Raw genomic sequence first — 17,364 nt, 5'->3', positions numbered from 1 at the left:
CAGGTTATGACCCCCTTAGGGGGAATAGTCATATTAGTGACTATGTTCCATCTCATAGGGACTTTAATGACATCAAAGTTGAGTTTCCTAGTAGGGAATCCTGGGGGGTTACTCTGTATTGCGATGCGTAAGAAAAATTGTATCGCATCGCGTAATTGGTACTCTCTAATTCGTTTTCGTATCTCCTTTCGCATCTACTTTACGCAAATGTGGCATCACCGCAATCTGTAATACGAAAACGCATGTCAAACTCGTTCGTTAAACGCAAATATCTTGCGTTAACAAAATAGCAAACGCAAATGAAGCGAAACATGTAAATAAGAACAATTAAAGTTTTTATTTACATCTAAATTGATAATTATTTTGGGTGAAAGCCAAAAAAAGTTACAGTTGATGACTCAGCACCGTCAGTTCCAAACTTTAGTAGATTTTATGGTGCAACACAGCGATTTGGTAAGGGGCCAGTTGTAGAGTTCAAATGCGAAACGACCAGTTCGTCCTCGGACGGCTCACAAGAAAGACGTAAAAAAATTTTAAATGAGTACTACACGCCCACGGGCTTAAAAATAGATTTTTACAAAATGGCGGTTGTTAAGCGTTCGCTTAACTAACACGTGTGTTTTTAAATACGGATAACCTATAAATTACGAGTCGTTCAACAAAATCCAAACAGCTGCGCATGAAATTTTTAATTTTCGTAAATTTAATAGCAAAAGAAGATGCTTTTCGCTACTATGTGACTCCTTCACAGTAGAAGAGTTCACTGATACACAAGGCTTAGAAAGTCTGAACATTGTGGTCAAATTCTTAAAGAAGATCGAAGTCAACCTGCAAAACACAAACCACCATCTATGGATAAAGTCAAATTCGTAGCAAAGCTACATACGGATACATGGCACTAAACCTTCTATCCCTATAGAAAGTGGGCCAACCAAAATAATATATAAAAAAAAAAAAAAAAAAAAATGCGAAACGACGCGCCAAAAAATTGTAGAGAAAACTGGACGATGACCTTAATTCAGATGGACCTCCTGTAAGAGATGTCGCTGGTTGGGAAAAAGTAATGTTTTATATTTTATATATAAAATGTGAAACTATGTGTGCATATTTACAGGTTGGTGTTGATAACCACCTTGTCCAAGCAATTTCAACGTCCACTTTTATTGGATTTGGAATTGCTGTGGATCTATTTGGAACGACGAGGTCATTTTTAAAAGCGTTTATTAAAAACATAAACGCATCTTTATTGAGACGAACATTTTGTACAAATTTATAAAAATTAAATATTTGAAAACGTTTGACACATTATTCGTACTTCTATTTTCTCTTAAAATTCTTTTTTTAGTTGGTTCGTCATTTTTGTTTAAAAAAAACACTCGTACCACATAAAAATATGTTTTTAAATGTTTAATGTTAAAAAAACACTCGCACCACATAAAAATATGTTTTTATTTACAATTTTTTGACGTTTCCTTTTGTCATTTTTCGTTATTGTTTACTTTGTGGTGCCAGTGTTGCCCTATTTTGGATTTATTTTGCGAATGCGTTTGCGTGAGCGATACAGAGTACCAAATTGCACTCTTAACGCATTTAGCTTTCGCATCGCACTGGCTTTCGCAACGCAATACAGAGTAACCCCCCTGGACTAGTGGCTCCTTACCTCTGCCAGGTCTGTCATTCTTTACAGACGGGTCAAAGATGGAGGAAGGCACTGGCGCAGGCGTTTACTGTAGGGAATTAGGAACATATAACTCATATAAACTCAACAATCCCTGTAGCGTTTTTCAAGCAGAGATTCTTGCAATCACGAAAGCGGCCGAGATAGTAAAATCACTTAATGTCGACATTACAGGACCGGTGACTATATATGTCGATAGTCAGGCCACCCTCAAATCGGTGAAGTCGCGTACATAAACTCAAAAGCAGTTCATGATTGCAAGTACGCTTTGAATGATATACGACAGATAGTTGGTTTATGTTGGGTTCCTGGACATTGCGACATTGAAGGGAATGAGATAGCCGACGAGCTTGCTCGAGGTGGCTCAGTCGTCCCATCTTCCGATTGAGAGTTCTGTGAAACCCCCCATCGGCTATTTTATTGGAGAATCCGTGCGTTCTACTGCGAGGTAGTCGGCAACATATGGGCTGAATTCTCTCGTAAAAGAACGTCTTCGCTGCTGACACACAATAAGAGGGAGATCAAAATCGTTGTGGGGATCATAACAGGTCACTGCAAGATTAGATCTCTCACTTCGAAGTGGGACTCCAGTGGAGAGGATTACTGTCGTCTATGTGAGGACGAAGAATAACTGGAAACAATTGAACACATCCTCTGTAAATGTCCATCGCTGATTGGCAGAAGACATTAACAGTTTCGAAGATATGAAATTGATAATCTAGTAGTACGTTTACATTTAACCGGATTTCGTTAACCCAGTGGGTTTCAATTGTCAAATCCTTTGCATATACGTCAAATAAATCCTCATAAAGTAGGTTAACCCGGTAAAAAGTTCTAATGTACAAAGAGTTTAGTCTTCTTCTTCAAAATAGACCCAAACCAGATCCTAGGCTTTGTCAAAAATTTGACATGGCTAAAATAACCTTTTCTTCCGCTCTTCTTCTCTCACTATCTTTTCGCCTTGCTCCTCCACTCTCTCGTTTTCTTTTCTTTACAGGTTATATAAAAGGATGATCACAATGGACATAGTCTCCGATAGATGAGTTCCAAATTAAAAAAAGGTTGCCATCATCCAATTCCCAAATGAGAATACCTTCTTTAATTATGTCATGTTTGACATAGTATTCAAAACAATACATACATACACATAATATGTATTTTGATTTGATGGAACAAGCCACATTGAGTAAAAATTGTAATTAGTGGGTAGCTGTTCCTTACCTTGTAATAATTATACCATGCTTTTATAGAAACACAAATTCATGGCCCAAATATCAAGTCATCTAGAAGGCGAATTTCAAGAAATACATTTTCTGTGAATAGTTGTTGTTTGCATGAGACCACCTTGTATAATACCCCAAATACGAATTTGCCCTATTATATAAAGTCTATAGGTTGGCGAATCCATGCCTTATAGCCTAGAGAGACGACAGCCTTAATTTGCATTAACAACCTTAATTCATTTATACGACAAATCGGTATTATGAAAGGCGTTACAATACGCCAAATCTGTCGTGAACGATTTTTTTGACGACAGCATACAAACATATATAAAAATGTGTTAAAATTGCATTTTAAAAATATTTACTGATTAACTGTTACATTCAACTTTATTTTATTGCATTACTCAATATTTATAAGAATTACAATTACCACAAAAATTAATTAGAAAACAAACAAAATTACATAGTTTTTCCAATACAATATAAAAAGGGTTCTAAAATAACAATTTTTGATTTGGTTTTGTAACAGAGTAAAAGAAAAATCTATTACAATATTTGGCGTTGCCGAAAATTTTACATAATACCGACCAAAAACGACTACGACAACGCAATCGACTACGCCTACGAGAGCTGACGTACAACGACTACGCCTACCGTAATAAGGGTGATTAACTTGTACATTATCCTCATTTTTATGTGTTGTTAATGCACAAAATCAAACTGAATTTATACTGAATTAGGCAATTTCAATATGGCAATGCTGTCGAAAATTAATTGTTTCTTGTCAAATTTATTTATATTTATGAAAATAAAAATAAGAAATGAAGGCAAATTTCAACGATTTTTTAAATTGGGAGCTGTTTTGCTAAGATCGTAGTTGCTATTCCTCCTTTATGTCATGTGTCTATTTCCTAAAGATGTAATCCCGAAAAATATCGAAACAAATGTAAAAAAATTTCATCATACACACAGACAAACAATTGTTTTGAAGCAAAAAACTGTTTCGTAAATGCAGAAACTCTCGTCTGTCAGGGGTAAATATTAATTCAAATTAAGAAATTTTTAATGCAAATTAAGGCTGTCGTCTGTCTATGGTATTAGTCTTCTCTTGCTGCCAAGGATACCAACCAGAAAAGCATAAAACTCAAAATATGTGCACTTATATTTTGTTTCGAACAAAAAAATTAAGATCTCTCTAAAATAATTAGATGTCTTATTAAAACGTCAGTTCTTGGGTATTCTTGTTTGCATTGTAACATTTTCAAGTTTTTATTCGAAATCAAATATTTAAAATAACCGCCAGCATATAGGCTTTTTTGTCACAGATTATTAGGCATATAAAAATGTGAATAAGGTTGAATGCGAGTGTGTATAACATTCTGCCAATGTTTGCAATTTTGTATATAGATTTGATTCGATTTGTATGGGTTTTAAACAAATTAGCATAACTAATAATTATAATAATGTACATATGTTGCGTGTAAAGCTTTTTTATCCTTTAAATAGTAATGTACATTAACTCTAAATATGTAACTCTTAATTAAGTAAGAAAAAATACATATCCAATCTCACGTCGTGAGACCAATGGTCCAACAGTGTTTCGAGTTTAAATCTATATAATAATCATAAATTTATATCATTAATATTAGATAAGAAAAAGACAAAAACTATGGATAATTAAAACTAATTAAAGCACTGACGCGAAAGGCAGTTTTGCCCAGCAGAAATATGCATTTTGGTATTTCTAATTTGTGCAAACTTATGTCTGGGGGTATTTTGAACACAGATGAGAGTCATTATCATTGCGCCCAGATCCATGCACATTTCTGTAGACACGGAAATGGACAAGCATTCATAATAACCAAACTCGGTGTTCCATTCTGACTGTCATATCCAATGACATGTCTATATTGTATGTATAACTTCTAGGTCACGCAACAACGCATATGTATATATGTTAGTGTTTATATGTGTATATAAGTGGGTTCGGATAGTTTCAATTTTTTTCCTTGTTGTGCTATGGAATGAGGAGTCTATTGGAATCCTTCATTTGTGCAATTTGAAGGGGTATGCTCAGTCAGAGCTGGAAGTATATTTTCGGCAGATAATTGTCTGAAATAAAAACCGATTAGTTGGTCTGTCATAGACTTTTTAAATGTCGACTCACCTATCGTCTATGTTGTGATAGGACCCTGGGGCCGAATTTGAGCGTCCAGCACGTACAAAACGTTCCAAACGGGAACCACCGCGCTGTGGAGCGCGCCCTGAAACACCTCGCATAAATGGATTGCCGAATGAGTGTTGCTTCAGCATGGTTTTAATTAGAATGAGTGTGTCTAGCTTTGGTATACTACGGACTACTGAGTTAATATCATTATCATCGACCTGCACCAATCGACAGTTCTCCTCTTCGCTTGGCAATGGATGAGTGCCTGATGCATCTACCCAAGGGTGAATCTAAATAATACAAATCGTATTTAAGCATTTGTTTGAAGAGACTGTAATCGAAAAGTTATTACCTTTAGCTGTGGCAAAGTAATTCGAGCATGTGGATCTTTAGTTAGCATGCGTTCTATGCAGTCTTTCAAGTCAAGGGGAATCCTTATGTTCTCCGGAAAAGTAAGTGGTTTATTTTTTATTTTATCGTAAAGAACTGGAACAGAGTCGGCCACGAATGGCACATTGCCGAAAACCAAAGCGTAAAGTGTAGCACCCAGTGCCCAAATATCGGCCGCTTTTCCACAATATATATTCTGCAAAATAATAAAAAAAAAACAATGCAAATTAATTACTAGGTTCTTAAGCATTTTAAAAGCATTCCTTGAATGTTTAAACGAAACAAGTCATATTATGGCTTAACTGAAAATCTTCCAAAATGTTATGGACAATTATGATACAGGAAATATATTGTCTTGGAAGATCAGTTTGGAGAGTAAAAGGAGACGTAAGCAGTTCCACAATGTTTACATGCGACAACAGTGGGCATTACTTAGTCCCCATATACTGTTTTAGGTATTTTTATGGACTTGGAAAACTTCTTCGACGGGAATTTTAAAAGAATTTTGACAGTACAAAAAATCCTCTGTCATAGCTCTCCGACCGATTTTAGATATTTTGCACGGTATTTTTACTTGTTTCTTATTTGTATGCTTATTGAGAGATAAAGATATTGCGAAGATCGTTGTTGTGATGAATGAATATACTACTCAAATTATACAATTACCTGTCCAACATTTAATGTTTCCGGTGCTCTGAACGCTGGTGTTCCCGCCGTAGAGTAATTTGTCATGGTTGAATCTTCTCCGATGAATTCATTACAGACTCCCAAATCAGCAATCTTCACCCGTCCGCATTCAGTCAATAAGAGATTTCCTGGTTTTATGTCGGCATGTATAATTCGCTGGTAATGCACTGCAGAAGTAGAAGAATAAACACTTATATAAGAAAAATACATCGAATAATGGCTGTCTACGTGGAATTAGCAACATCATAAAGAATGATCCACAATAATATGTTTGCCTAATTTCGTGTTTTTAGCTCGCGGTTCTAGCAGATGAAAATTTGACAGTTGTGTTACTGAGTATCTACAAATTCTTGCAAAGAAAATTTACCAGTTGTTATAATTGTGCAGATTTTTAATATTTATTGGAGTATAATAAAATTTGAAATTGCCTGAATAATAAAATTTGAAATTTGCTATTTTAAAATATTCTTCTTTTATAGATAATGAAAAAAGTTCGGTCACGACGATCTTTTTGGTTTTCGTCTTTTTTTTTTATAGTGAACTTTGGAAAATAATTTAAATAACTTTATACTCACAATATTCCAATCCAAGTAATGTATCACGAAAAACACTCCACGCACGTTCTATAGTTAGCGGATTGTTTGTCGGAATGCTTAATACTTCGCCTTTTTTCACCAATTCGAATACCATGTATAGTGAATCTTCTAAAGGATCGTCCAGAACTTCCACTAATTTAACAACATTTGGGTGGTCCAATTTTTTTAAGACAGCAATTTCACGATATACACGATCCAAAGGTGATGTTCCCTTTTTGGGCCCCCGTCTTAGAAGTCCAGCTTGGCGTAGTAAACGTCGTTTTGACAATATTTTCATTGCATAGTGCGTCGAATCTTCCTCCGAATAAGCGAGTTTAACAAGTCCGTATGATCCCTAGAAAGACAAACAACCGAGAAAATCGTTGTTAGTGACCAGTACAGTGATTCCAGAGAGAGAAAATATCAGGGTGCGCAAAAATTCGCTCGCTAATGATTCAAAATACATTCTTTTCGTTTTGTGCTCATTTTAAGAATGAATCTATGGCGATAAATTCTTTACCAAACAAACATTCGCCAAAGAATGGTCGCACACACATAACAAACGAGTGAGAGCACACAACAACGTTCGTTCGTTTCGTTTGGTGGTTGAAATTCTTTCTGACATTCTCTCACGAATGAAAACAAACATTCCCGAATTCTCGCGAATGGTCAAAACAACAATAATAACAAACTTTCGCCCTGCAAGCATTTGGAAGTGAGTTTTATCTTCCAAGAGAATAAACTGTCATTTTCGTAACTCCCTTCTATTAAAAAAACGATTTACAATAACAATTGTATTACACCGTTCCATTTAACTTCTTGTGGTATCTTTTTCATTACTTCACTTTGATATAAAAGCGATAGTTTACAGTTATTCCTGAATTGTGGAAATTAGACAAAATTAAGCAGAAGACTTAATCGCCTAATTAAAGAAACAGTCACTTAAATTCTGGTATAGCATCGTCGCCCACAAACGCTTTCTTATCGAAAATTATAAAGTTCACGGGAAGAGTTGTACCGCGCCTGCGTTACTACAAACTTTACCGCCTGAGTAACTCAAAGTGGTCACGGAGAAGATCCTACCAAGTAGTATCGCGGACGTGGTACAACTCTTCCTATGAACTTTCTCATTTTCGATAAGAAAGCGATTGTCGCCGACGATGCTATACCTGAATTTAAGTGACTGTTTCTTTACTTAGGCGATAAAAAATGCTTGCAGGGCGTGAACTCAATAGTTGTTGGACATGTGTTTTGTTATTCCACACACTTTCTGCTACACACACATTCATTAGTTGTGTGTGTGTGTTTACTATTTATACCCTTCACCCCTGCAAGCATTTGGAAGTTAGTTTTATCTTCCAAGAGAAAAATGTGTCATTTTCGTAACTTTTTTTTTTTAAAAAAGCGATTTACACTAACAATTGTATTGCACCGTTACATTTAACTTGTTTTAGTATATTTTTCTTTACTTCACTTCTATGTAAAAGCGATAGTTTACAGTTATTCTCGAAATGAGGAAATTAGACAAAATTAAACAGGCTTAGTTTATTCGTGAATTGCGTTGAGATCGGTTATAGTGTTAAGTTGAAATTAATTGAATGCTTTTAATTATCCTAAGGGAAAAAAAATAAAATATAGAATGTTATATTGTGTATGTGCAAAAAGTGAAATTTTAAAGTGATATTTAAAATTTATATACACATGCTATGAAATGAAATCGAAAACGAACGGCGGAACACAGCAAGGCACGGCGGCAGCAGCATGCCATGGCATGATGAGGATGGATGGCGGCAGCGACAGCAGCCGACGACATCCCTGCAAGCATTTTTTATCGCCTAAAGTAAAGAAACAGTTACTTAAATTCTGGTATAGCATCGTCGGTGACAATCGCTTTCTTATCGAAAATGCTAAAGTTCACGGGAAGAGTTGTACCACGCCCGCGATACTACTTGGTAGGATCTTCTCCGTGACCACTATGAGTTACTCAGGCGGTAAAGTTTGTAGTAACGCAGGCGCGGTACAACTTTTCCCGTGAACTTTATAATATTCGATAAGAAAGCGATTGTCGGTGACGATGCTATACCAGAATTTAAGTGACTGTTTCTTTTCTTAGGCGATCACATTAAGTCTTCAAGTGTTTCACTAGGATATGTCCACATAGCACTAATTTGTTTTTTTTATGTTGTATTTTTTTACTTTGTTATATATAAAAACATTGACAATTTCATTTCATAGCAATGGATTTGACACGTAAACAAATTTCTCACTGCCCTGTAACAATCTTTTTCCACATACACAAAATATTACATCTTTTTTATTTTTTTTCTATGAAAATAAATATTATTAACTTTAATTTAAACTTATGTAGCACTAGAACCGATATCACCTTAATTCACGATCAAACTAAGCCTGCTTAATTTTGTCTAAATTCCACAATTCAGGAATAACCACAAGAAGTTAAATGTAACGGTGCAATACAATTGTTATTGTAAATCGCTTTTTTAAAATAAAGAAGTTACGAAAATGCACTTTATTCTCTTGGAAGATAAAACTCACTTCCAAATGCTTGCAGGGTGTGGTACAGGGTATTATGTCTTTGTGCATATGTTTGTAACAGGCAAAAGGAAACGAGATAGACACATGATTCCTTTTGAGAATATGCATAGAATCACTTTCTGAGTCGATTTACGCATGTATTTTTGTGAACAAAGTACAGGTCGCATTTATGATCCGATATATATATATATAATATATATATATATTCCTCCGATTTAATGTAAATGGTGCACCATAGTCCCTATATATCTTTCGATTTGCATGAAATTTGGCACAGCGTAATGAATTAGGTCTAGAATGATGTGTGTTATGTTTCGTGAAAATCGGTTCAGATTTAGATATAGCTCCCATATATAATTTCGTCCGATTTAATGTAAATGATGCACCAAAGTCCCTATATATCTTTCGATTTGCACGAAATTTGGCACAGGGTAATCAATTAGGCCTGGAATGATGTGTGTTAAGTTTCCTGAAAATCGGTTTAGATTTAGATATAGCTCCCATATATATTTTCGTCCGATTTAAGGTAAATTTTGTACCAAAGTCCCTTAATATCTTTCGGTTTGCACGAAATTTGGTACAGCGTAATGAATTGCAGAATGGCATGTTTATGGATCCAATTTCATTTTACTGGTCCTTTAAAAATGCGACGTCTGTTAGGATTCATCTGTTGAATATACCCAAAGTGGTGAAGGGTATCATATAGTCGGCTCCGTCCGACTTTACTACTTTCCTTACTGGTTTACGATATTTTTGTCTGATGTTGTTTTGAAGTTTTCGCGAGCATTCGCAAACATTTGTTTTTTGAGTTTTTTTCAAAAGAATGACGCTTGCTGCGAAATTTTATCGTTCGTGAATTTTTCGTACAATACGAACATTGGCGAGAGATTGCAAATGCTTGTTCATTCATTGTAACTTTATCATTCGCGATAAATTGAAAACATTCGAATTTTCGCCGTGAGCATTCGCGAGAAAGAGCGTATTTTAATCATTCTACGCACCCTGCTGCACAGTCATATTTTCGATTCCCAACTCTCGAATAAGATGTTTTTGAAATCTAAATATACCAAAAACCCAAAAGGTTTTATTGTGATATCTAATAGTTAAGCACGTATAAGATCTGTAATATTTAAACATATTTCGAAAATAATGAAAACTAGAAAAAAGAAACTGACAATTCACAAATAAATACATAAAGAATACTATTAGCAAATGCAATGAACATACCTGACCAATTTGGTCCATTAGTTTGTATTGATTTAACTGCAGAAAACTTCCACTCTGCTCAATAGAAATACGCCTAGATTCTCGTAAGGGCGGTCTTCGCCTGTTCGTTCTTGGACTACTGTAAGGACTAGCATATGGGCTGTATGGGACATTGGGGTATATTGGACGAGATTCCAGTGATTGCGTCTTCGTAGGCATTCCACATTTACTTGTTCCTTCATCTGATCCATCGGTCGTCCGGCAACTTTTGTTGACTTCATCATCATTGGGTTGATGCACATTCTGTTGTGGTGTATCTCCTGGCATGACGTCTTGCCGTTGCTGAGTGTCCTGCTGGCTATCCTTATTGGTCTCTGACAGTTGGGAAAACATATCATCATCATTTTCAATATACGAAATGGATGGCAGATCCTGGCCGATGTCAAATGATTGGGATTTCGAAAATAACGACTGTCTTTGGTTTTGATTTAGGCAAGCAGAATTGTAATTAGTGCAGAATGGGGGTTTGGTAGACAAAGCGTTAGCCAATGGATTTTGATGTTGTCTGGTTTGGTGGTGGTGGTGATTTTGGCAATATTGTTGATTTTCAGTCGATAAACATGCATTTAAATAATTATCATTTCGAATTAGGGTTTGACATGCAGTATTGGAAGCAATTTTATTTGCGGCCGATGTGGTATTTTTCGCATAGTCATTTTCGTCACAATTAGGGTTAGTAAAAGCATTACCTGTATCGGAAATATGTTTGTTCGGTGCCGACCATTCGACACCATTCGTGTCCATTGCACCATCGGAAGAGCCATCTGCAGCCATACTAAAGCGAAGATCTCCGTTATTTTGATTTTCATTGCTGCGCAGAGACAATTTGCCTCTGTCGTTTAAAGTGTCCTTGGGGCAGGATGCAGATTCGAAATACATATTTTGTAGTTTCTCACAAAGGGTTTCTTTTGATGTTTCTAATTTTAAATTAATATCACAACCGTTTCTTACGTGTCCAACAACAACATCCGAGTCGTCGTCATAATCATCACTTCGCTCCTCATTGATTCTGTCGTTTGCTACTGGCGAATATCTGTGTGCGTTACCAGCAGATGACATATTTGTACAGATTTGTGCGCTATCACCATAGTCGGCCATAGTCGACGTGCTATTATTTTTAGAAACAGATTTGGCCCCAAGAATATTCGTTGTTTGTTGTGTCTGCAACTTCTCTGGATGTTGCCCGGTATCACCATTAACTGATGCATGCCTAATCTTTGTCCGAGCATCTTTGTTGTACAGATGACCCTCCATTGTGATTTAAGTATTCAATGATGGCGTCATCATAATTTCGTCTTCTGGAAAAAAATTTGTTTGAAATACATCGAGTGTGTTAATGTTATCTCTGTAGATTTAAATTAAAATATGTATGTACGTAAAATATGTTACTTTAGAAATCATTAAAGTCACGATGAAACATGGAAATGTAACTGGGAAGTTATGATTTTCAGTATATGTCTTGCATAAATATTGAACTAAAATAGACGCGTTGTTATAGATCAAATTTATTGTTAAGGTTTTAGAAACATCGTTTAAAAAATTAGCTGCGTTTTCGTGTTCGCAATACTGAATAATACTAATATGAAATAATAATAATACTTATATGAAAAATATTCTCCATTTGAACTTGGACTTGTGGACAAGATTGAATATATACAGTATGAGTATGTTTAAAAAGACTTTGTAACCCACCATAGACTATTGGGCGTGGTTCTTGATAATGAACTATCGTTTCGGCACCATGTAGATACTTTATCCGGTAGAATTTGGGGATCACTAAGCCAAATTTATGCATCAAATATATATATGCCTATTAATATTAAGAAGAAAGTAGCTCATGCTATACTGTTGTCAAATATCCTGTATGGTATTGAAATTGTATCAGGTTGTATTGGTATAAATATTGCTCGGTTACGTAGGACTTTGAATGCTGTTGTGCGTTTTATATATAATGTTCCAGTCAGAAGACCTATATCTGAATATGTAAAACGCTTTTTAGGTTGTTCTTTTTTTAATTTCATTTCTTATCGAAATATACTGACATTTTATAATATAATAACAACTGGCGAGCCTAAACCATTAACCAGCACGTTTTCTTTTTCACATTCTTCGAGAAACCCTCAAGTGGTGATACCAAGAATTTATAAATCCATTTATGCAAGATCATTTGTAGTTAGGGTAGCACGATGTTGGTATTTATTGCCATATGATCTAAGAATATTCTCCCATTCTAATAATGTGTTTAAAAGAAAACTTCATCTATATTTTGGTTTACAGCAATGATTTGTGGTTTTGAAATTTATTATTCTTCTTTTTACTACTGGTTTACTGGACATAATCTCATCTCTTTTCTTATTATTGTTTGTATTTTATGGCTGGGGAGCCAAGAATAATTAGAATAATTAAAAATTTAAATTTTAGTATTTTATAATGAATATTAGTTTTTATAAGCTCGGGTTTGTTGTTAACTACGTAATATTAAATATGGTCTTATAAAATAAAATAAAATGAACGCCGGTTATAACGAGACATATTGTTTTTTATCTTTTTGGGTCCCAAATATAGTTTTCATTTATTTTATTTCGATTATAACGAACTTGTTACAATTATACCTAACGCAATCAAGAGTAATTTCTGGTAAGCATAAAGTGAAACAGCCAAAATACTATTTTCAAATTATAAAAATTTAAAAAAGTTTATTTTAATGTCTATCCCAAAATGCCGGACACAAAAACTTCCAGTTTTTACCTTTAATTTCGAAAAATTCTTAGTAATTACAGTCGAACCCTAATCCTGCTTGACCAGATTGTTTTATGACATACATTATAGAATATGATCAGTACATGTCGACTATACAGCACACCCACTTCATTTAAAAATATGGAGCTGATGATTACTGATTTATTTCAAAATAATTTATAAAATAGTCTATACTTGAAAATAGTCAAACTTCTGCTCATGAGTTCCAAACTCGATTTCCAGTATATTTTTTTAATCATTGTAATTTTTAGGTTTAAAATTTTTCTGCTAAGTCTATGTTTTGCCTTTACTTCTTCCATAACGAACTAATTTGCTTGATTTGCTAATTCGTGCATTTTCATTTTAATATGAAACGATAATGAAGGATTTACTTTAAAAAAGTTTTCCAGTTGAATCGAATTTCCGATTTTATGCAAAAATATAATAGAAATATATAATTAAAAAAAAGAATAAAAAGCTCTGAGTCTTTCTGACGTTTATAATTTGCTTCTATTTTCAATTTTCAAATCTCGATAAATTTTAATGTACATCGCAGCTGCGATTTCGAAATAACTTCGACGAAAATGCAAATTGCTTTCGGTTTGCTTTTCTTTTAGAAAAAAACTTCGTTCATTAAGTTCAACTTAAAAGAGAAAAACAAATCTTAGCCGCAGCAAATCATATTTCAAAATAATCAGTGTTTGCAGCGGTTTGGCATGGAGATCATTTAAGGGGACCCCCCCATTTCCGGTGTCAAAAAATTTTATTTAGTTTTTCGAATCTACACTAATTCAAGAATGTTTGTAGTGAAAAATATTCATATCCAATATTCAATCACCAAAAACAACAACAAAATTTTGTAAATTATTTTTCTTCTCTTTTAAATCTTCAACTACATATGTGCAAAATTACAAACCTTAAATGCATTGGTATTCATTTACCAGCCCATTGAAAATCTTGAAAATATAAAATCAAGAATGGGAGGAGCTATATTACACTGACGTGAAATATACTCCAATGAATAATGGTGGGGATTTTAATATAAGGGTATACCAAAAAGTGGACCTAAGCAGACAATTTTTCCAAGCGATTTTTGCAAACCTCAACACACACGAAAAACAAACTTCAGCAATTTATAATGGGAATTTTTCCTAAAATCCCATAATCGATAATCGTGGACCGATATTTTACCTTCCAATAACCGAAAATTGAGTGATACCATTATGAAAAAGATCAACATTGATAATAACAAACCATAGTAACAAATTTCATCGAATTCGGTTTAAAATGCGCTGTAAACCTCTAAAATACCAAAAATTGACGGTTATATGGAGACTACGCATAAACATGGGCCGATGTACCCCATTATCGAATATGACCTGCCTGCAGACAAATGACACATTAATGCAGTATTTTAGCACCCTATATCAATTTCTTTGAAAGATAGCGAGATTACAACAGGCTGACTGACAGGGCTAGATCGTCTTAGAATTTTACCAGTTGACCAACGGCGACATCCATTGCATAATTGTGGGTATGTAGGTTCGCTCTACGGGTTTCTTTTCATTGCAAAACTTCGATCGTTTAACTTAAATTCAAAGAGAAAACCCAAACAAATACATTTTAAGGAGGAAAAGTAAGTCTGGAAAAAAAAAATTAATATCCTCTATGCATAAAAGATGTGCGAGTTTCCTCCAGAATAAAGTTTTTATTGATGTTAAAAGTTTTTTCTGTACTTGGGGAGTGCTTTAGTCTGAATATCCAAAATTCTGGGGCCTTTTTAATGTACGCGAAGTCCATTCTTATCTGCCGATTGATGTCGTATGTGTACGAGCTACACGGCCATGATAATTAGTCTATTATTTTTGAAAATTTTTGATACTTTTCTCTTTATAAAAATGAAAATATTTGCCTGATTTTATGAATAAAAATAAACATTTATGTATATAGTTGCGATTTCGTTCGTTAACTTACAGGATTATTTTTATATAGGATTATTATCGTATATGCTCTTTAATTTTTAATAATTTTTCTCAGTAAAAATATAATTAAAAAATTGAAATTTAATTTAAATTAAACCAATAATATCGTGTCAAAATCCTTCACCACAATCCACACTCCTGTATTGCTCTTCATCCATTATTTGAAATCTATCAGCGGCAATTTCGATAATGTTAACAATGCCTAAAAATAAAAATATTTGTGATTGTTCGGAAACTAGCTATGGACGATTGTTGTGCCACAATCAGCTTCGCCACCATATGAGCTTCACCACTGCTAAGGTAAACAAACAAATTTAGTTTAATTTTGGACGATGAGCGTTGTGGCAGCATATATGTTCGGTTTTGCTCTTTTATTTTTAAACATACAAAAATAGATTTGGTCGTTCTAGTCTACCTAATATATTTGGATATTTCGAAGCGAAAAATACTTGAATTAAAATGTGGAGTTTCGTGAAAACTGTGGTATACCTCATATTGGCGATTGTGTCTTATACTTCTTATACTGATGCCCTGAAGCCGCCAATAAGATTGGGAGCTCCAACACATCCAGTTAGTGGTGATCATATTTCGTTGCAATTCTTCAAAGCCCTTAGGAGCGGCAATGAGAAGAAAAACAATTTGCAATTTGCACTTCAGAATTTCGTCGAAAACCTCCAGAAGAATCTGTCCACTTCCGATGTACTACTCAATGCTGTGGATAATAGCGCTGACTTGGAAAGTGGAGCCAATAAAATTGAGCGTCTATATGGATTGGCCGATTACTTCGAATATTCGGCGGAAATGGCAGGTTTGTTTGGCAGTGCCGCTGAAAACTTTTTCGAGGTGTCGAAGAATGAGAGTGTTACTCTCTTGCAAAAACTTCGTCAAGTGCCATCGGCCCAGCGTTATTTGCCGACTAGTGTGAAAATGCAACTGACCGACTACTTTGCCGAAATGGAATATTTCCACGTCATGTTTTCCGAGGTTGTCGATGAGGCTCTAGAATATATTGTCGATACGCTGCGATCGACTCAAAGCGTTTTTATGAGATATGCTGACGTACAGCGAGAAGTGCTCACAACGTGGAACCTGCGACTAGACGAATGGTGCGGCAATGCCTATGTCGACTTTCTTCAACTGTGGTCCACTGAAATTTTCAAATGTGCCTCCACAAAGGACTTAGGCACTGTCTACGATGTGTATGCGACATCTGAAACCACAACCAGACACATTATGCGCCAGTTGGAGTTCCGCATTCAACGACTATACAATTGCTTCATATTTGGTGGCTACCAGACAAGATGTACTTTTTTGCACAATCCAGAACAAGATTTCCAAGCGCTCTTGGCTAAATTGGATGATCTGCAGCAGTATCTGGATATAAAGATTAAAAGGGGACGCATACCAGTATCTCGGACTAGACGTCAGAGTGAAGAACGTAAATTAGAAAAACCATATATGCAATGTATACCGAATGATTTCCCTGAAAGCCAAATGACGGAGGCATTAAAACAATGTTTCTATTTTCTAAGATGAAATCAATATACAAACATTTGCATACAATACAGTGCTTTAGTATTTTTTAATGTAATCTATTTGTGATTAAATTGGACGTAGAAAGAAATTACTATAGGAGGTGATGCAAATGTGGTATACCCATTTGTTTTTAGATTGCCTATTTTTTATTTTTTATCCGATTAAATTGAAATTTTACAAGTAACATGCTACATGTGTTGTCTTTCCATGTATGAATTTGAAAATAGTATTATTCTAACAATTTAAAGTAATGTGTTATACCACATGATGTTAATGTGGTATAATTTAAGATTTTTAACGGATACGTTGAATGGAACTTTAATTATTGATATATAATAATGTCTACATATGGCAATATTTAATTTTTGTATGGAGAAGTTGTTTATGCTCATATCCTTTGTTTTTCATCCTTGTGATTCAAGGTAGACTCTCGTAGAGTACAAATGTTTCAAATAGTAATGAGATTTTGTTTTGTGCTGGCTTTTTTTCATGCAGACTCAATGTATACCACATTACCTGCACTTGTGTTTACTGAATAAACGTATAGATTTTTTCTTAAATCGGT

The 17,364-nt window shown here is 34.7% G+C and overlaps 2 protein-coding genes across 2 annotated transcripts; one reads left to right on the top strand and one right to left on the bottom strand.

Moving 5' to 3' along the window:
* Positions 1-5,051: 5,051 nt before the first annotated feature.
* Positions 5,052-10,689, bottom strand: LOC133324295 (calcium/calmodulin-dependent protein kinase kinase 2). The gene is made up of 5 exons (XM_061533140.1): positions 10,504-10,689; positions 6,721-7,075; positions 6,125-6,369; positions 5,421-5,654; positions 5,052-5,358 (listed from the first exon to the last, which is right to left on the bottom strand). Exons 1-5 carry the CDS (start codon positions 10,519-10,521, stop codon positions 5,065-5,067), a joined length of 1,146 nt encoding a protein of 381 aa, XP_061389124.1. The 5' UTR covers positions 10,522-10,689; the 3' UTR covers positions 5,052-5,064.
* Positions 10,690-15,722: 5,033 nt separating this feature from the next.
* On the top strand, positions 15,723-16,799 carry LOC133324307 (uncharacterized). Its single transcript, XM_061533153.1, has one exon. The coding sequence runs from the start codon at positions 15,723-15,725 to the stop codon at positions 16,797-16,799; it is 1,077 nt and encodes a 358-aa protein (XP_061389137.1).
* The last annotated feature ends 565 nt before the right edge of the window (positions 16,800-17,364 follow it).

The sequence above is a fragment of the Musca vetustissima genome, unplaced genomic scaffold (genome assembly GCF_032173495.1).
Source record: "Musca vetustissima isolate MV318-11 ecotype Yass unplaced genomic scaffold, APGP_CSIRO_Mvet_v1 utg1152, whole genome shotgun sequence".
Lineage (NCBI taxonomy): Eukaryota > Metazoa > Arthropoda > Insecta > Diptera > Muscidae > Musca > Musca vetustissima.
This window is presented reverse-complemented; position numbering and strand designations above follow the sequence as displayed.

Excerpts from the sequence above, each read along its gene's own strand:
- LOC133324307 (XM_061533153.1), top strand. The coding sequence starts at position 15,723 with ATGTGGAGTTTCGTGAAAACTGTGGTATACCTCATATTGGCGATTGTG.
- LOC133324295 (XM_061533140.1), bottom strand. Across the intron at positions 6,370-6,720 it reads ATTACTTGGATTGGAATATT|ACAGCCATTATTCGATGTAT; the intron begins GTGAGTATAAAG and ends AATTCCACGTAG. Across the intron at positions 5,655-6,124 it reads AAACATTAAATGTTGGACAG|AATATATATTGTGGAAAAGC; the intron begins GTAATTGTATAA and ends ATTATTTTGCAG.